General features: G+C 36.0%; 1 protein-coding gene across 2 annotated transcripts in view; it reads right to left on the reverse strand.

Annotated features, from left to right (window-relative positions):
• Positions 1 to 18,656, reverse strand: part of LOC138703711 (ubiquitin carboxyl-terminal hydrolase 37-like) — a 55,777-nt gene extending 37,121 nt beyond the window's left edge. Inside the window, exons 1-5 of one of the 2 annotated variants that reach the window (XM_069831836.1) lie at positions 18,460 to 18,656; positions 18,147 to 18,330; positions 15,507 to 15,635; positions 8,760 to 8,933; positions 2,693 to 2,797 (exon numbers count right to left, since the gene is read on the reverse strand). In XM_069831836.1, the coding sequence (XP_069687937.1) occupies positions 2,693 to 2,797; positions 8,760 to 8,933; positions 15,507 to 15,635; positions 18,147 to 18,322 (584 nt within the window). In that variant the 5' untranslated portion in view covers positions 18,323 to 18,330; positions 18,460 to 18,656. The remainder of the gene's footprint in view (positions 1 to 2,692; positions 2,798 to 8,759; positions 8,934 to 15,506; positions 15,636 to 18,146; positions 18,331 to 18,459) is intronic. The other variant, XM_069831837.1, reaches the window with a different exon arrangement.
• Between the last annotated feature and the right edge of the window lie 2,415 nt (positions 18,657 to 21,071).

The following is a 21,071-nucleotide window of genomic DNA, read 5'->3' on the forward strand; positions in this document are numbered from 1 at the left end:
TAAACAAATTTAATAATAAAACCCTTCGACAAAATTCAGCGTACACCACTAATACCAAGAATACATATCCAAAGTAAATAAGAAAGGGTAAATAATAATTTAACACAGTTTCCCAAAATGAAAGTGTATTCAATTTGTGAACTCAAACTACTGTATAATCATATTTAATGTACTCATGAATGTCAAATATATAACATAAGTATTAATTTTCCCGAACTATTAAACAATAGTATGAACTATGGACAGTTGGTTAATTTTACAATACTTTATCAACTGCTAAGGTTAGTAGGTTATTTTACGACACTTTATCAACATCTCAGGTTATTTAGCGTCTGAATGAGATGTAGATGATAATGCCGGTGAAATGAGTCTGGGGTCCAACACCAAAAGTTACCCAGCATTTGCTCATATTGGGTTGAAGGAAAACCCCGGAAAAACCTCAACCAGGTAACTTGCCCAGACCAGGAATCGAACCCGGGCCACCTGGTTTTGCGGCTAGATGCGCTAACCTGCTATGGTTATGTATCATCTGAATGGGAAGGTGATAATGCCAGCGAAATGATCCACGGTCCAGCACCGAAAGTTACCCAGCAGTTACCCAGATGCTCTTAATGGGTTGAGGAAAAACCCCAAAAAAACAACCAGGTAACTTGTCCCAACCAGGATTTGAATTGGGCCCACACGTTTCAAAGTCAGGCATGCTAACCATTACTCCACAGCAGTGGACTAGATAGTCCTGCAGCAATTATAATGACCATGTATGTTAAGCATAAAAAATTAATGTGAAGATGACATACTTTTTCATATTTATGTCTTTTTTTTATTTTATTGCAAACGAATTGTTTGTAGTTTTTCTTTAATTGTTATTCAATGTACAAATATAAATTAAATCATTTCATATGCATCCAAGTAAGAAGGTACTTTCTTTTCAGGACTGTATATAAAACGCGTAATTTACAATCCCATAAATAAGATACTTGACTGCTTCATTTATAAATCGCACAGTTTAAGTAGATGAATGTAATAAATTTCGCACTGGCATATTCAGCTATGAAATATACATTATTACTTCGGAATATGCATGATAAGACTTTCTTGTGTTAAATTCTAATGTACCTTGTTTACATGATTCGACCTGTTTATGGGTCATCCTCAAAACTGGTCGTTGTTGGTCTTGGCGCTTCTTGTTTTGTTTCTTGTGGGGGTGTGTTCGTGTGGTATATAACGAAAGTAGACAACAAACACACATTCAAAGTATACAGAAAACCAACAACAACACACATACACAACACAAACAAGCTGCATTCCGAACAATGGTACACAGACTACTCAACATACCAATGAACCAACAGGATTACAACGAAGAACTAAACACAATCAAATACATTTACTTACTTACTTACAAATGGCTTTTAAGGAACCCGAAGGTTCATTGCCGCCCTCACATAAGCCCGCCAGCAGTCCCTATCCTGTGCAAGATTAAGCCAGTCTCTATCATCATACCCCACCTCCCTCAAATCCATTTTAATATTATCCTCCCATCTACGTCTCGGCCTCCCTAAAGGTCTTTTTCCCTCCGGTCTCCCAACTAACACTCTATATGCATTTCTGGATTCGCCCATACGTGCTACATGCCCTGCCCATCTCAAGCGTCTGGATTTCAAGTTCTTAATTATGTCAGGTGAAGAATACAATGCGTGCAGTTCTGTGTTGTGTAACTTTCTCCATTCTCCTGTAACTTCATCCTGCTTAGCCCCAAATATTTTCCTAAGCACCTTATTCTCAAACACCCTTAACCTGTGTTCCTCTCTCAGAGTGAGAGTCCAAGTTTCACAGCCATATAGAAGAACCGGTAATATAACTGTTTTATAAATTCTAACTTTCAGATTTTTGGAGAGCAGACTAGCACAAGAAAATGGATACAACCCCAACATAATAGACAACATAAAACGTAAGACAAAACATAATCACAAAAAACATAATACAACACAAACACAAGAACACAAAAAAATACATCACACTAACATACGAAAACAAAAACACACACAAAATTGCAACCTCATTCAAGAAATAAAATTACAACATCGCATACAGAACAAATAACACTCTACAAAAACTTCTCAACACACAAACAACACAAACAAACAAATACAACCACACAGGCGTATACAAACTCAAATGTAACACCTGCAACAACTTCTACATAGGACAGACAGGCAGATCATTTCAAACACGTTACAAAGAACACATCACAGCCATAACAAAATTACAAAACACCTCCACATATGCAGAACACATCACAAATGCTAACCACACCTACAGACATGGAAATACTACACATCCAACCAAAAAAAGCCAGAAACTCAACACACTAGCACAATATGAAATATACAGACACATAAAAACACACCCCAACGAAATTCTCAACACACAACTCAATTTCAGAACACACACACTCTTCGACTCTACATTATACCACACGAACACACCCTCACAGGAAACAAAACAAGAGGCGCCAAGACCAACAACGACCAGTTCTGAGGATGACCCATAAATAGGTCGAAACATGTAAACAAGGTACGTTGCAGTTTAACACAAGAAAGTCTTATCATACATATTCCGAAGTGACACAGTGTTAAAAGTTGTGTAATCGAGATGTATATATTATTACTTTATCACATGCATTACTTACTCGTTTTCAGTCTGGCTGTAGGTCAAAATCCGCTTTGCTCGGCACTCTGGTAACAAATTGACTCGAGGGGATGATAGTTTTGCCATTTTTCTTGGAGAACTGCAACTGAAATATCGAAGTTTATTACTACACAATAAACACAACGATAATTTTGAACACTGAAATGTGCCTGAAAACAGATGCTTGTTGACCTATGAAGCTTCATACACAAAATGCAAATTTAACTCTGTCCTATTCTCTATTAAAGTTTTGTATAATATTTTATGTGAAAATTATAATTCTAATAAATTAAGTAGGTACTATGTACAGAAATAGCTTATAATTGCAACATTTTTGTTTTTTTCTAAATTATGTTCAAATACAGTAGCGTGCAAATTAATCCGAACACAACATATTTTTACATTTTGTCATTGTAGGCCTCACAGCTGCTCATACCGCTTTAATTGACATCTATAGTACGTGTAATTCCATTGTTGAAGGTCTGTCATTATTTTTTTTATAATATGTGACATTTTGCCTGTCATTTTGTACTTATAAGCATTTCAGTTGTGTTGAAGACTTAATACTGCAATCCTATGTACATTCTGTCGTCTTCACAAATGGATACAACTCCACGAAAACGGTCTAAAATTATAACATTAGCAGAGCATTCTTCTATGAACAGAGGCAAATTGCTGCAGAATGTCACATCGGTTTGGCTACTGTTAATTCAATCATAAAATGATATAGGGAGACTGGATCCATCACACCCCAGAAAAAAGGAAACTGTGGCCGGAAAAGGAAGACTTCACCTGCAGATGATTGTTTAATTGTCAGGAAAAGTAAATTAAATCCTAGACTAACTGCTGTCGACTTAACCCATGAGTTAATGGCTACCACTGGGGCGAATATTCACGTCACAACAGTGCGGCGTAGGCTTTTGGAAGCTGGACGAAGGGCTCATAAGCCTATTAAGAAGCAACTGCTAACCCCTGTTATGTGCAAAAAACACTTAATGTGGGCAAAATTACATCAACACTGGACAGTGAATGACTGGAAGAATGTACTTTTTTCCGATGAGTCTCATTTCGAGGTCCACGGCCACCGTGTTTCTTACGTACGGAAAGGATCCGAAAAAGTAACAGCAGCTCATCTCCAACAAGCACCCAAATACCATACCCCCCTAAAGTAATGTTTTGGGGTTATTTTACACGTGAAGGGCCTGGAGCATTAATACCTATCAAGGGAATGATGAATTCTGACAAATATATTCACTTATTGGAAACCAGAATCGTACCCCAGCTGCAAAAATCATTTCCGGATGGCAGAGGTGTGTTCCAACAACACCTGGCACCATGCCATATGTCTCGAAAAACTACAGAATTCTTCAACAAGAAGAATATTCAGATACTCCCCTGGCCAGGCAACTCACCCGAATCGACCCCATTGAGAACTTGTGATCAATTTGCAAAAGAAGAATGCAAAAAATGGATTGTTCTACAAAGGAGAAGATGATTTCTGCCCTCATTGGTGTATGGTTTCGCAATGAAGAAATGAAGAATATTTGTGGGAAATTAGTGGAATCCATGCCAAATCGTCTCAGAGCTGTTATTAGGAACAAGGGAGGCCACACAGATTACTGAGGTATGTCTTAGAACCCTTTTTTATCCCGTTTGAGTGTTTTTGCATAAGTAATTACGTTGTTCGGATTAATTTGCACGCTACTGTAATTCACCACCATGTTGGCTCAGTGTTAGCAGACTGGGCTTATAAGTCAGAGGGTCAGGGTTCAAATCCCAATTGTTGGGCAAGCACACAGTCAAGGCAACAAAGGGGTTTTTCTCAGGTACTCAGATTCTCCTGGGACATCCCAACAATTCCCCATTAACATCAACCTCATTATGAGTATTATGCTATCTCATAAATTTCATTTCACTATTAAAATGATGTACCAGAGTACATATGATATTTCCGTGCAGGATTTCTGAATTATCATTTGATGAAGAATGGATGGAGAGGAGAAAAATTCTCTCCAGCACTGGGACTCGAACCTGGGTTTTCAGCTCTACGTGCCAACACTTTATCCACTAAGCCACACCAGATTCCAGTTCCGGAGCCAGATTGAATCCTCTCAGTTTAAGTTCCACTTCTCAGTTTCCCTTTGGTGGCCAACCCTCACGCATTGTCACGGATGTGTGACAGTGGCACAATGTCCAACACACTATGTGCAGAGGTGCACTCATTACGAGTGACTAAGTGGCTGGGATCCGACGGAATGAGCGTCATCTTGAATCACCAAGTGATTATTTACGCGTTATCATATTAATGTGATGTACCAAAGTACATATGATATTTCCATGCAGGATTTCTGCATTATCATATGATGAAGAATCAATACCAGTTGCAGAAGACACAGCCCTGCAGTATATATTGACTACACTCCACCTCTGGCTACTAGCAAGAGGCATCTATAATGAACACCGATCAAAATACCCTTCATTTCTCGTGAAAAACAACAACTGAATAGACTATAGTGGACTTTATGTTGTCAGCAAACAGCTGGATACATTAAGAAGATTGATTGATATGATGAAGAAAGGGTGGAGTGGAGAAAATGAGAGTTGGCCACAAAGGGAAACTGAGAGGATTCAATCCGGCTTCGGAACTGCAACCCGGTGTGGTTTAGTGGATAAAGCACGTAGAGCTGAAAATCTGGGTTCGAGTCCCAGTGCCGGAGAGAATTTTTCTCCGCTCCACCCACCCATACTTAATTTCACTGTTAGTCTGCTTTCGTCTTTCTTTCTTAGTTTATGTCTCGCTACCATAATGAAGTACTACTGGTCTCGCCAAGATCTTGTACACGCGAATCAATATAGCTAAACAATTCATCCAATCAGAATGAAATTCATGTGTCATATGCAAGATACATATATCGTCCTTGTTCCTGCAATAACTCCTATGGCAGTCGTACATAGGAGACTGTGAATTCTTACATTTTCGAAACATTTTTTTATTTTAGTAGGTTATTTTACAACGCTTCATCAACATCTCTGGTTATTTAGCTTCTGAATGAGATGAAGGCGATAATGCCGGTGAAATGAATCCAGAGTCCAACACCGAAAGTTACCCAACATTTGCTCATATTGGATTGAGGGAAAACCCGGAAAAAACCTCAACCAGGTAACTTGCCTCGACCGGGAATCGAACCCGAGCCACCTGGTTTTGCGGCCAGATGCGCTAACCATTGAAACAAAGATATATATAATTACATATAGAATATTTTATTACTTGCTGTATCACTAAGTTATTTAATAGAGCAAAAATTTGAAAATCGATAAATGTCACATAGGAGTTATTGCAGGAACAACGATGATATACACATTTTTTTTAAATTTGGTCGTTGTCAATAGAGTAGTTTTAAAGATAAAAAAAATTTAAATGGGAACCTGTAAGTTTTCGTCATTTCAGTCTTCAACCTCCCCTTAAACTATCCAACTATCCATTTGGTGCTTTAAAGTCTGTGACACCAAGTTTCGTCGAGATTACTGATGCTTTCATTTATCAATGCCACATCAATTGCTATATTTTCAGCACGTGCTAAACTAAACCATTCCATCTCTTCACATGGTTTCATGTTCTTTCTCTTCTTTGTTTCTGATACAGTGCGTAATAAGAACAAAGCTTAAGTACTTTCTCAAGGTTTATACTTATGAGTATGAGCACTTCCTGTGATTATATACTCGTAACCACTAGAACATACTCATATTCGTAAGAATAAAGACATTCTACCTAACGCGAATATATACTCATCTCTACAGCCTTCTTGATCGTTTAAAAGTTAGTATGTACTCGTGTTACCTATCCTCTTTGACCACATTGCACCGTGATGCTCAGTTTTTCTTATAGACTTTCACATGCTATCCGCATGCTGTAGTGGTTTGTGTTTTGCTTTTTGTAAATTTTGATAACGGATAAATAAATAAAATAAATAAATAATTAAATAAATTAATTAAAAACAAATAAATAAGTAAATAAATAAATAAACATGAAAGAGAGAGTGAATCAGATAAGTGACGTTAATAAAACAGGAAACAAGAAAATAGTAGTGGGAAATGGTCATTACGGGATGTTGGATAGAGATTACAATCCATTTCTAGAATTCCAGTTATGCTAATTGTATTTTTATTATGGAGAGCTATATATATATATATATATATATATATATATATATATATATATATATATATATATATATATATTTTTTAAAGTTACAAGTAATTGCATTTTGCAATTCAAATTTTATAAAATAAACTGTAATTGTTAATTACGCTAAAATGGAGAATTCCCACGGTTTAGCACCAAATTTAAGAAAATACACAATCTTGCCAACATAAGAATACGATGTTGGTGTGTGGCGTCGTTGGAGGGAGAAATTTGTTTCTTTTCTTTCTGTACCTCCTTCGTTCTGAACGTTACTGAGAGATAGCACCACTGTTAGCTACAAGATATATTTGCGCAAATATATTGAAGTAGAGTATGTGACCTATTACGTGACTTAGATGAGTCTCGAGACAAAACAGTTTTGCTATATTTCTTTTTTTATTAAATGTTAAGCACAGGAACGCCATTTCGTAATTTTATTTAGGAAACAAGCCAAACAAATTATCTTTGCATCAAAAACGGATGCTCCCTGGACCAAATTATCGTATTTTATAATTGTTTGAATGCAACAGAAGCCAGAAGTCTTGCACTTGACTAATGCAGTGAATTATTTAAGAATATAGTCGCGAATTTTACTACCACCATTTCGATTGTGTTTTGTTTGGCACGGCTCGGTACGGCCTGGTGACTAGTGGCCAGCGAGTAACGTCGATTATCGACATTGCTCTGCCGTGGGTATTATCCAGTTGTTCCGTTAATTATATTTAACAATACAATCTAACCTTATAATTTGATAGCCATTCATATTTTTATAGGTTATGTTTTTTATGAAGAACAAATACGTGTTTAACTTTTTTCACGTTCACTTTTGTGAAGCATTAAAGGCTTCTGAAGTTCACGTCTTTTTCTATATTTTTCCATGAGGCACTACATTGTTCATAAATTCTGCCATTTTTTTTTTTATTTAACTTTAAACTGAACACAAATCAACAAATATTCAGAATTGAGCCTGCTACAAACCATGCTCAGAGTAACATGAGAACGAACTTATAAATATGAGAATATACTAGCTTTTATTCTTATCAAGCATGAGTATATATTCTGTACAAGATGGACACTTGAGTATATTCTACTATGCTTCCATGTTATGAGTATGTAATCAAAAATGAGTAGGTACCGGTACTCAAATGTTTTTATTCTTACTAACAAGAGTATTTAGTAAAAAAAGTCCAGTATATACTATATACTCATATTTATTCTTACCACGGATTGTGCTTTCTCTTTGAGAATCATTACTTTTTTTTTTTTTTAAATTCACGACAAGAATTTGCCATATCAAGTCGAGACATTTCACTTATGGGCACATTGGCATTTCTGTCCACTTCACGAATTAAATTAACTTTCCAGTAACAAACTTTCCCTTTTCACCGTCATAATTAGGTCTAATTAAATTAAACGGGCAGGTTTACTGAAACAATGACTAGAAAAGAATACAAAGAACATAGCTTGCCAAAACATGCAAAGACAAATTCGAAATTTCTACTGCTGCTAACACCAGTCACATAACAAAAAGTCAGAAAGGTCAAAGGTCAAGTGGCATTCGGATTCAAACCATGTGAAACATCACCTTACTTCATCTCTGTTCGGGTATGTTCAGGCTGAAACTTCTTGGTAACGAATAAAGACAAGCTTCAACAATTTATACATTTCGAAAACATTAAAATGAGAAATAAAATGTCTGGAATTCCTACATTTTTAAAGCTAAATATAGGTTTTATTCTAAAACAAATTACATTAAATAGAATATGAAAATACATTGCTCTTTTGGAATCATTTTCAGGACCTGAAATTTCTTACATTCAATGCAGGTTTACGTTAATTCGAAGTCACACAAAACGAGGGTTTTGCCGTAAGACTTTCAATTTACCTTCTTCTCAAGGCCTGTGACCTACTCCTATTCAAAGGAACACTTTGAGACTTCAAGGATGCAATTGGACGAAAATGAACATCCAGCGTGGATGTCCCTGGTGGTTTTCTACTGACATTCAACTTGTTAATTGAGTGATTAAATCTTTTGCCACTTGAGTCCATCTTCCTGGACCTGAAAAGTATAATGATGGCATTTAGAGAACACTAATTTCAGTTTAGTACAGAAAAATTTAATTGAATATTCATGGCAATAAGAAAACGAAATCCGAAATTAAACTCATGTACTGGAAGTACGTGTGTTTGTATATGCATTGAACCAGAGCTAATTCTGCCAGCAAAGTAACCACACTGCTAAGATTAAGTTCCAATTTTGATAACTTGCATCATCATTTGCATGGACGAACATTAAAGCTTGAACTAAATTAAAAGTGAACTACAATAATTCTTATCTTACATGCAACAAACTTCGTTAATTACACAGGCCTGTGACGATTTTCCAGCATAGAATATTTTATTTCATAAAGATAAAATCAAATGCCCCGATTTCGAAAATAATACTAGTTTTCATTGCACCTGCAGTACCTTTATTTGCTTGAGATATGGGAACCTGAGGACCCGAAACAGACGTGAACCTATTCTCATTTAAAAATATGAACAGGGGTAGATAGTGGTAAAACATGATATGAAATGATGTGACATGTTTACACAATTTAATATACCATGCTACAAGTTGGACGCGCAGCAATTCTAATACGAGGGGGATCCAGGAAATAACGACCGTTTTGTTGTAATAATTAAAAAAAATATATTTATTTCAAAAAACAAAGTCTGTTACATAACTGAAGCTTCCTTTACTTCTCTACATAATCACCACCTACATTTAAACATTTGTCGTATCTGTTCACTAGCTTTAGAATTCCCGTGTTATACTCCTCTGCCGCCAGTTCATTAAGCCAGGTGTTCACTGTCTTCTTCAACTCTTCATCACTTCCAAAACACGTACCACCCAGAAAGTCTTTCAGCTTAGTGAAAAGGTGAAAATCGCTAGGAGCAAGGTCTGGACTATAGGGCGGATGATCAAAGATTTCCCAACCGAATTGATCCAGCAATTCTCGAGTTGAAGCAGCAGTGTGCGGGCAGGCACAGATTTTGTGGTAGCCAAGATGTTGCGACACAATTTCACCAAGCAAAGAACAAGAAATGCCAGGAAAGGCAATATGCAATTCGTCGAGTGATGTGCGCCTATCTTGCAAGATTCTGTCGTTCACTTTAGTCTTCAGGTCTTCTGTGATGAGTGATGGGCATCCGGGTCGAGTTTCATCGTGGACATTTGTTCGCCCATTGTTGAACATTTCGCATCATTTTCTCACATTTCTTTCATTCATTACAGTATCACCATACACTTCTTTCAATTGCCGGTAAATTTCTGCAGGTTTCAAATGTCAGGCATTCAAAAATCGAATCACACTCCTCACCTCACAGTCGGCGGGATTATCAATCACGTCGTTCATTTTGAAGTAACACAAAATGCACAATGGCGACTTGTTGAAACCAGTACTCACAATATTACGAGAACACATGTTAAGGAAGCCAGTTGACCTTCAAACAAGGAAGGGGAGTCAGCTGCGCGGCGGGTATGCGCGAACGGTCGTTATTTCCTGGATCCCCCTCGTACTACAGAGCATTCCAGCGATAAGTACAGATTTATTTTTCGACCACTGGGTCTTGAGGGACTGCCAGCAACCGGGCCCTTAAACTCACGATGCTTCACATAATTAAAATTTAAATGCATACTTACTAACCATAATATGTTGTATTTAACATTAATTATTATGTTATATTAATTACAGAATTTTTGCATATCACGTACAGATTATGCACAATTCTGTATTTAACACAAATACTGAGAGTTCATCATTCTATAGTGTGTTCCAGCGATAAGTACCAGTTTATTCATCGCCAGCTAGGCGATGGCGATGCCAGCTGCCAGGTGGCCAGTTCCACCTCTCTCAGCATTCAATACCTCACATAACATTTCAATGACTAGTCAGTCTGAGATTGGAATATGTAGAGAGGAGTCACGTTGTGTTATGTCGTGCCACTCATTTAGTTACTATGTGGAGATTGCGTAAAAAAAAAATAATCCATGTCGCTACAGCCCATGAAGGGCCAAGACCGACCAGCCGGCTGCTGGCCTCACGTCCACATGCCGAAGCAGAGGTGGACGATCATCCAACCAGAATGGAGGTATCGTGTGGTTAGCATGATGATCCTCCCAGCCATTATAGCTAGTTTGCGAAACTGGATTTTTGCTACCCATCATAGCTCCCCAAGTGCATTACGATGCTGGGTGGGCACCAGTCCCATACACTGGCCGAAATTTCATGAGAAAATTTCTTCCTCCATGAGGACTCGAACCAGCGCGCATTCCGTAACGTGAGTCCTAGGCAGGATGCCTTAGACCACGACACCACGGCGCGGGATGGAGATTGTGTAATGGTGAGATATTCTGTGCTTGAATACATATGTTGTGAAAACGTATTATACAAAAAAGAATCATGTGGTAAAACAAGGCGAGAATTTAGAGATCATTTTCCAGGCCGCCCAGTTCCAATCAAGAGGGCAATAAAACAATTAGTGAAAAAGTTCATTCAAACAGCTTGTGTAACTGACAGAACAAAACAATTACAATCTCGTGTGCTTACATAAGAAAAAACTAACGAAGTTGGAACTGCTTTGAAATGTACACCTGAACACTAAAAATAGAGTATATGCAACTAATCCTCGCACAACTGAGCAACTGGAGGATAACATTTGTGATGCAGTTAGACAAATCAGTGCAGTGGAGCTCATGAATGTGAATAATGGTTTTTTTTTTATGGTGATGTGAAATCTGTGTAGTGCAAAATGATCCAACACTTCCAGCAGCTACTGTCATAAGGGTGAATACAAAAAAGGTTGTGTGTAGTATAGGTAGGTCTATATTATTATTTTACTGAAATTTATAACGAATTTACTTGACGATACCATTATTTATAAATTTATTGTTTAACAGTATCATTAGATTTCCTCTGAATGTCCCAACCAAAATCCCTGGTTTCTAATGTGGATCCCCTAGTGTCTTTTATTGGTGGTCACAATCTTGTGACATAATCTCTGTGTAATGCGGTTTCATACGTGGGTATCGTAATGTATACTATTCCCAAGTGAAGTGCCCGCCATTAAAAAAAAAAAAAAAAAGGAAGATCGCATATCACAAAATTATACATTGTAACATCTCATGAATAACAATATTATTACGAAAGTATTTAACATGGTACAGACACTATGCAAGATTTACATTGTCTCGCTTTCATCTGATGGATATTTCAGATTTTACTTCCACTGTAATGGAAATGAAACTCAGAAACAGCAATTTCACGAATAAGCCATGCAAAATTTCTTGTAGTGTATCCGAACCCAATTCCCCCTTTTGATTTTCCTTCCGAAACAAGTGGACATTAATAATTTCATCAAAACTGACCTATACTTTTTGTATACAAGGCTGAATATACAATTTTATAGACATTATGATTCCATAACCTTAAAGTAAAGATGTTTCCATTTATGGCTTATCTATTCCAAAATATTTATTTTAATTTTTTTTTTTTTTGACAAACCTTTTCCCTCTACTTCGAGCATAAGTTTGAAAAAGTGGTCAAGTTACAATAAATAATAATTAAAATTAAAATATACGAATCTAAAAAATGTGCAAGTTAAAAACAAGATTAAAATATCTTAGAGGAGAGTTTATTTGTAAAATGCATTCTTTATAGCTAACAATATTTCAGTGAAAGTAATGTACATTTTCATTACTTGTCATTGTCGAACATTTGTAGATTAAACATATTTTTTGTTAAAAGATAAATAATAGGTGATTCTTATAGTATTTCTCGTGCTGATTTCAGATCTGTTTTCAAAATGTTTCTATCACCCAGGGTTTTTGAGTAATTATATGAAATGTACTTCAGACTTTTCTAGTATTGATACCAGGTAACATTTTACCTAAAATCATATTTATTTACCTAAAATGTGTGTGAAATAGATTTTAGGCTATACTTCACTTGAGAAACATCTCTTTTGAGTGTCCAGCAGTAGTCTGCCAAAATATTTGGGCTCCATTTTTCCTGGTAGCATCTTTGCATTTCAAAAAAATACTGATGAAAATGCTCCCCAGTTCGTCGCTCACTGCTCGCAGGTTCTGAGTTAAGAAATAATAGATGAGAATCCAAGAAGTTATTTTGAGAGCTACATGACACCCCATCACATTATAGTTCTAAATCAGCTCGCTGACAAGTTCTCTGTAATCGTCTGATCTGTGGTTCCTAGAAAGTAACAGTCTGTTGAATGATCCTTAGGTTCCGGCATATCATTGGAACTGGAAAAGGCATATGACGGAATCCTTTTAGCCAACCAGTTAGGCTAAAAGCATTACATGGAACACAACAGATTTCAGGAGCCCAGTTCCTGTTCTCATCTATTTTTCAATCAAAAGAACATTCATAAGCTCTTTTAACTAGTGTAGTAAAATTCACCTTTGTGCTTTCAAATTAACTACAAACATAACAAAAATTGTTTGTGATTTATACAGCATTTCGAGGTATGTTTCACTTTAGAAGATACTTTTACCGCACTTAAAATTAGGACAAAGAAAATAGGGGCTATGAAACTTGTTTCATGATTGTAAGTTCGAACTCACCTGAGAATTAATATATATTAACTCTTGCAGTCTTATGAGGAATAAGATTCATTTTTATGAATTCTGACTTCACAGACAACAGTGATCTAAAGTTATAGGTCAATTGTTAAAGCAATAAAATGAAATATTTAAAATATTTTCTTTCCATTAGCTTGTTAAGGACTGTGTACAGCAATAAAAATAAATCAATTTTTCTAAAATGACAAAATGGTAAAAAAAATTCCGATTCCATTTTTGGAATCAGCAGATGACATTACATAAGAAACAGCAGAAATTGTACATTTAACAAAATCATTGTTATACAGCCAGCATTCCATTTTAAGATGTTTAGTTGATTCTGTGCCATTAAAGTAGTCCCCACCCGGAGATCCGATTGGGGGACTATTTTACCTCCGGATAATTTTACCTTAATGGTACTCATTTCATAATGAAACAATTGTCTTTAGAGACAATTAATATTAGGTACCCTCCACAAAACTGGCTTCATTTATACACAGATGGATCCTCGATCTCCAGGGAACAAGGTACCGGTGCAGGTGTTACGTGCTGTCTCTTCTCACTTTATAGATCTCTTGGATATGGAACAACAAGTTTTGATGGAGAAATCACTACAATAAGTGAAAGTCTCAGGAATCTTCTCTGCCACATCAATAAATTTAAAAATGCAGTTATATTGTCAGACTTCAAAGCAGCTATTCTATCAATAATCTCTAGGCACATACCTTCGTCTCAAATAGCAGAAATAAATAAAATGCTATCTCAACTAATAACACTCAATAAAAGAATTGTATTCCAATGGATACCATCCCATTGTGGAATCCTGGGAAACGAGAATGTGGATGCTTTAGCAAAGAAGGACAGCACTGCTACTTACAGACCTGTTACTAAATCTACGTATTACTCCGTGAAAAGATTTATTAAATCTACATACTTAGACTTCAACAAACAAAATTTGATAACACAATCTCAAGGGAAAAAAATGGAGCTCTCTGTATCATAATCCACAGTTGAATCCCGATTTACCACGCAAATCGTCTGTAGCTGCATTTAGATTGGCAACAGGCCATGATTGTTTGGCCAAGCATCTGCATAGAATTGGAATATATCAGTCTCCTAACTGTCCATTGTGCAACTCAAATCAAGAAATGGATTCAGAACATCTCAAAATCTGTGCGTCAATGGCTAACCATGACAATATCTTTGAAAAATATTGGAGTGCAAGAGGTCAAATGACTTTGTCAAATGCCTGGCATTAGAAAACAACAACAACAAAATCATTGTTGACCAGTGATTATCGTTTGTTAGAAACATATTCCATAAAATATATTCTGTTTTAAAGTCATTAGAAAGTTAAATATACTATGGACAATGCTGAACAAGTACAATAAAATTAGTCATGAGAGACAGTGATTATTCTGATTTGAAAATGAGGCTTGCTAATATGTGGCATTCTGCAACTTTGTTAAGATGTGAAAAATGATACTGAACTGAATTTGTAATTAAATATTTTAAAGGTCGAAAAATTATTATACTTATGATGATGCGACGTTTCGTAGATGTCTTCAAGTCAGATAAATCAACACATTGCAATCATTTTCGTGTCTCTTATGTAGCCTACTTAAATTGTTAACTTATAAGACCTGAGGATGCTCGAAGTAGAGCGAAGATTTTTTCAAAAAAAAAAAAAAAAATACAATAAATATTCTGAAACAGATAAGCCATAGACGGAAACATCATTACTTTATGAATATATAACGCTTCTACAAATTCCATTATATAAGTTGGAGTTTCATCTAATGATCAGTTAGATCTACATCTCTTCACAAATTCAATCATCTCACGCATCTAAAGTCGACAAATATAAGGTAAACAACAAAAACAACAACAATAATAATAATAATAATAATAATAATATAAAGAAACAAACTGACTCGCATATGTATTATTTTTATTTTCAGGGAAGAAAAATATTTTTTTTTTCCATAATATTTGAAAACTACAGCCTACCTGACAGGCAGATGTCCCCTTTTGTCCCCCTTCAATTTCCATGACTCCTTTGAATCAGTAAGACTGTTTCCAACACTCTCCCGGGGATTTTCTGAAGTAGCAGTGCTGTTACGAACTGCTTTACTAAATCTGTGAAAAGATTTTTAAGAAGTTCCAAATTCATTGCCCAAATAAGAGCTCATGCATAGTATGTTCATAACATATCACAAATATTTTCTTGGAGACTATATAGAGTTTACTACTGCACGATTTTTTAAATAAGGGCTCTTGTTTGTAGGGTAGTTTTATAAGCTGAAAACAGTGTTTTGGTTTTTGTTTTTCGGAAATGACGGGAACATGTTTTTTTATTAGTAATTTATTATGATTTATACAGTTGAATTTGCCTGGCGTTGTTACGATTGGTGGCTTGGTTTCAGTGGGGATAGTTATGACTGGTTGCTGGGAGGGGGAGTTCGATTGGTCGATCGATTGCAGTATTCATGGATCTGTCTTTTGGGAGTGAATGGCGTGTTATGCACGGGATGTAGAGCTGAGACGAGATGTTATGGCACCAACATGCGCGAAGTTTTAAATTGTCGGCCAGCAGGGTAGAGGAGTGGGGGTTGTTTGGGTTACGGTTCTCAAGGTCAGAGCGGCAGGCATATCCGTTTCATCTCTTTCCAAAAACATTCGTCTTACCTTAGTGTCACCACTTTCCTACTCAAGAGTCCGAAGGTACCTAATGGAATTACGCCCGCTATTCCATCTTTACATTCTTATTCTCCGTCCGAATCAGACGACTGATCCATGCTGGAATCAGATGTCCCTAAGTTTATGGAAATGTTCTAAAAATTACTGTCCATCACGTGCTCAATTTCAATGTAATTATTCTCTACTTTCTTCATATAATCATACACTGATATCCACTTTTGGAAGAAGCGATTGCAGAGTCGGCCTCTGCTTATGCGTAGCGTAGAAATTATAGACTTATGACTTCCTCATCAAAACTGTCTACAGCTGCAACAATTTTCTTCTTCGGCTGTGATTTTTCCGGACTGGAGAAAGATTTGCTGTTCCTGCCTCAATATTTGTCCCTTCTTTCCTGATTCTTGCCAAGGTTCGCTTTGAAATACCAGTGGCAGCCAGTACTCTTGCACACACGCTTTTCAATGGAATTGGTATTCCGTTTACAGCCTCTTCTGACATGGATTTCCATACATTGCATGCTATTTCATGTCCTTGACTATGAACTACTCTATGATTTCACACCTTAGACAATGCCATAATGAGGGCGGTCAGAAGGACAATGTTTTCAGTATTAGCAATAGCGGTAGTAGCAGAACGATCTGAACACTCGGAATGCTAGTAACCAACTAACCCAACACCCCTCCAGTTTAGTGTGAGGGCGAGTTCAAGCAAACGAACTAAAATGCGTCTCTCGCGCCGGTGCCATAACTTCTCGTCCGGGCTCTACACTGTCTTTTGTCTTTATGACTTTGATGGGAGCAGATGGTGTGTTGTGCAAATGGTGTAGAACGAGTGATGTAGAATGCATTAGACTGAGGGAAGAAGAATTAATCGTGGTGTGTTATCGGACAGTTGTGCGTGCAGCAATTGAGGGGATATTTTGAAAGCAGATTGGGAGATGTCAGAGAAGGGATAAACTCCAGAACACGGACTGCACCCTTTCCCTCTTACTTCAAAATTCCAACCTTGTGCACACAAAATAAATTATTGGCACTGAAGAGTGCCTTTTCATAAATATAATGATGCGCATTCGACAAACGCAGACGATTATTCTTGCGAAAAAAAAGAGGGGTGTGGTTTTTTTCGTTGTGGTCCATGGTACGTTGTTTAGTAATAGGCTACTTCGTTACGTGTGGAACAAGTGTGTTTTTGTTATGTTCTGGTTGTTTCGTCATCCACTACGACTTACCACTTCACGTCTAATTGGTAAGTTATAGAGCTTATTATATTCCCTGGTACATATGGACTTTGGACTATTTTTTCAAACTTTCATTTTTGCCGTACTTTACCGTCGTAAAAAGAATAGATATACTTTCAATTGTCGGAAAGCACCTATAATAAGGTAACGTAACTTAACCTAACATTCTTAGGTTAGGTTAGTTTAGTTTATAGTTAATTTCCGACAAATGAAAACACTTTCAATTGTCGAAAATCACCGCTATCCGACAAATGAAAATATTTCTATCGTTTTACGACGGTTAAATAGGTGAAAATGTTAGTTTTCATAATGAGAAAATCCTACGAATTACATATAGCAAACAAGCAATTCCATCAAATGCATTGATATAGTAAAATAATAGGTTAGCTACACCGGGTTAAGAAACATATGAGGTGGCACATTGGTAGTACCACCAGTTGTATCAATTACAAGATATACAACATAGCCTGTAACTTAATTTAATAAATAACTTTAACACATTTTTTTTTACTATGGAATAGGGTTTACCACAATACTAACTTCCTGAACTAATAATAGATGGCAAATTTACAACATAAAATAACTTTAGCATGTGGCCCAGAAACCTTCAACGAACATTAAGGAAAAAAATGTGATTATCTGAAGTAGGCCTAAGAATGTTATGAATTAAAATTAAAAATAAATTTACATTACGGTACTTGGACCCCGATACTTACATCATATATGGCACCGTTACTTGATTTTTCGCATTACTGGCACTATTCCCATAAAATGACTTGCTACTTAATGCGAGGGAAGACTTCGATTTGTTTGAAGTGAGGATATTTGACGCCTTTTGATGTGATCGTGCCAGAAGAGTATCGTTTGACGTTGAAATGCTGAACTGTGTCATCTCTGCAACTGAAAATAATTACTGTCATTAACACAATAATTAAGCATCTATCAATCACAAGAGTTGCTTCAAGTACATTGCTATCATAAATTAGTATCTTAGTATGAAATTATACAACACATGTTTCTGTACCCTACCTTCAAGTAATCGATGCTGAAAAAATCACACTCAATACACACTACGACGAAAAATAATCGAATGCCCTACTAAAAATTTTCACACATTTCATCCCACGTCTTCAATACCGCCGCTGTGATGCGTGGGAGATATTCGCGCCAATTGTGTTCCATTTGATAACACCCAAAGATCATGATGTCGTTTCATCTGCCAGAAATGCGTTTCATTGCAAAATGTACTAGACAGTAGGAGTCTATCCCAGAGAAGACCAAAGTTTAGTTCGGTATGTTTAAAATCACAGAGAACATAATGTTGCACTGTAGAGCTCGCTGAGTTCGCTTGAGAGTATGCAGGGAAACCATAGACTTACTAAATATCCGCTGGCGCTAGTGCATACAATGGCGCTATTTAGACAGTGGCGACAATACTTCTTAAACACATTCAATATCAGTTATCATTTAATATCTTAACATCAAACCTTTTTGCAAGTGAAGCAAAAAAACTACATTTTAATAGAATATCAGTCTTCATTAATGGTGTTATTTCTAGTTTGTTTGGGAATGACACAAAATAATCCTAAACAAAAGTTACATAAGCCACTAAAAATTGTGACCTCGATTACTGATGAAATGGTTAGGAATAAAAATGTGCTTGAAAATGTTTTACATCAGCATGACATAGATTTCTTTTTAATCACAGAAATTCAATTAACACCTAATAATAGACTTTGCATTAAAATTATACGGTGTATCACTCTGATGGAAATAAAGGCCCATTTGGAGAAATAGCCATCTTAATTTACATTAGACACTATAGAATACAATCACCTCAGCTTATGTTAAACAGTAAGTGAAGTGGAATTCCGAACTGAGGAGAGAAATGCAACAACCTCCTTCTCACATTATTTATTTGTAACATTATTTCCCAAATAAATGCTTCTAAATGAAAAAATATATATATATTGTAAAAAGTATTACTAAAGTGTTTACATAATTAGTATTTACCTTAAAAGTTATTGCTAATCTTTCAGCTGGGCTTATTGGTTTCTGAACAAATTTTGTGGGTAACTTTACAATATAATTTTCAATTAAAATTAAAACAAAATTAAATTGTTCGGGAGAGAGTCTGTAATATTCCTTAATTTTGGTGGGATCATTTTCAAGATGTCTCAATATTAATGAATTAGAACAGCGCTCTGTATATCTATTTCTAAACATGGTATTAGCTACTTTTAAGACCCATACTTGGTTTTAAAGCAAAACTTATATTGTAAAGTTATCAGATTATCATCCATTCATCAGTTGATCAGGCATGGTCAACTATATAAAATAAAGCCTGGTTTAGACGGTGCGTGTTTCTGTGATGGATTCCAAGGTGGCTGCGCGGATGGGTAGCCTGCGTGCTCACTGCCTGGCTCCCGTCTTGGCTACGGTGATGGTAGTTGTTCACACAGAGCTGGCTCTTTTCACAGTTCAAACACAGTCTACTACATACAGTCGCGAAGCTCAATATGTAGTAAAAATGCAAACATGGGTAGTTGCCCACCACTAGGATCGCTACTATCGCCTCATCATCGCAGATCTCTCTCCTAGTAGACGACGTTGTGTTCTTTTGGAAAAATTAACACCTTCCTTCCATTATTGAAATATTAAGTGCATAAAGTTAATTTATTATTTTAATGAAGTATATTAAATTCCACCATAAACTCGAAGATACCTGCAAGAAATACGTTAATATGATTTTTGTTTGTGCAAAACGAACTGAAATTTACTATAATCGCTTCACTCATTCAAGATTATAGCGATAATTAACTATGAAACCAATATATATTAATTTGCATTTCCCTTTACAACAATAATAATGGAAATATGAATTAATGGAGTAACTTACGTGTACCGGTACTTGTAGTGTAGGCTTACGTAGTTAACAAAGTGGGATGAGGTTAAGTAATAATAATCACACCAGAATTGGAAATAAAACGTGATCAATAAATTTTATTGTAACATACTTTTTCTACGTCTCTAGTAAAGTAACAAATAAAAATAACAACAAAATTAACAGCTATAATTAAAAACATATCCTATGAAAAAAAAGTAGGCCTAAGCAATAATAATCCCACCAGAATTGAAAATAAAACGTGATCAATAAATTTCATTAAAACAAACTTAATTTTTCTACGTCTCTAGTAAAATATTATTATTCCAATTATTGTATTTTAGCCATTCACATTTTCATTACAACCAATAACGAACATTTCACAAGCATCAATGTGAAATACGCAACGAGCTAGCACTCGATGGAAATACGACACAGTCCAAAGTCGACCGTGGACAGTCTATTGTTTCTAGTTGCTAACCGCTTGGAGCGCTTTATGACGAGATTTAAAAAAATCACCTCAAGCTTCGCGACTGTATATAGTAGACTGTGGTTCAAATTGCAAAATCATCTGCTGCTTCATCTGTTGCCAACACTTACGGTCAAAAAGAAACTAACCGTGAGTGGAAAACAACTAAAATCCTATATTAACAGTAGTAAATGTCGTAATAAAGTAATTAAGCCATAAGTGCAAAACAGTTAAAGTCCGATATTTAATTGTTGTTTCTTAGAAACGAAAGAATACAGAAAAAAAAAA

This window comes from Periplaneta americana, chromosome 7 (genome assembly GCF_040183065.1).
Source record: "Periplaneta americana isolate PAMFEO1 chromosome 7, P.americana_PAMFEO1_priV1, whole genome shotgun sequence".
Taxonomy (NCBI): domain Eukaryota; kingdom Metazoa; phylum Arthropoda; class Insecta; order Blattodea; family Blattidae; genus Periplaneta; species Periplaneta americana.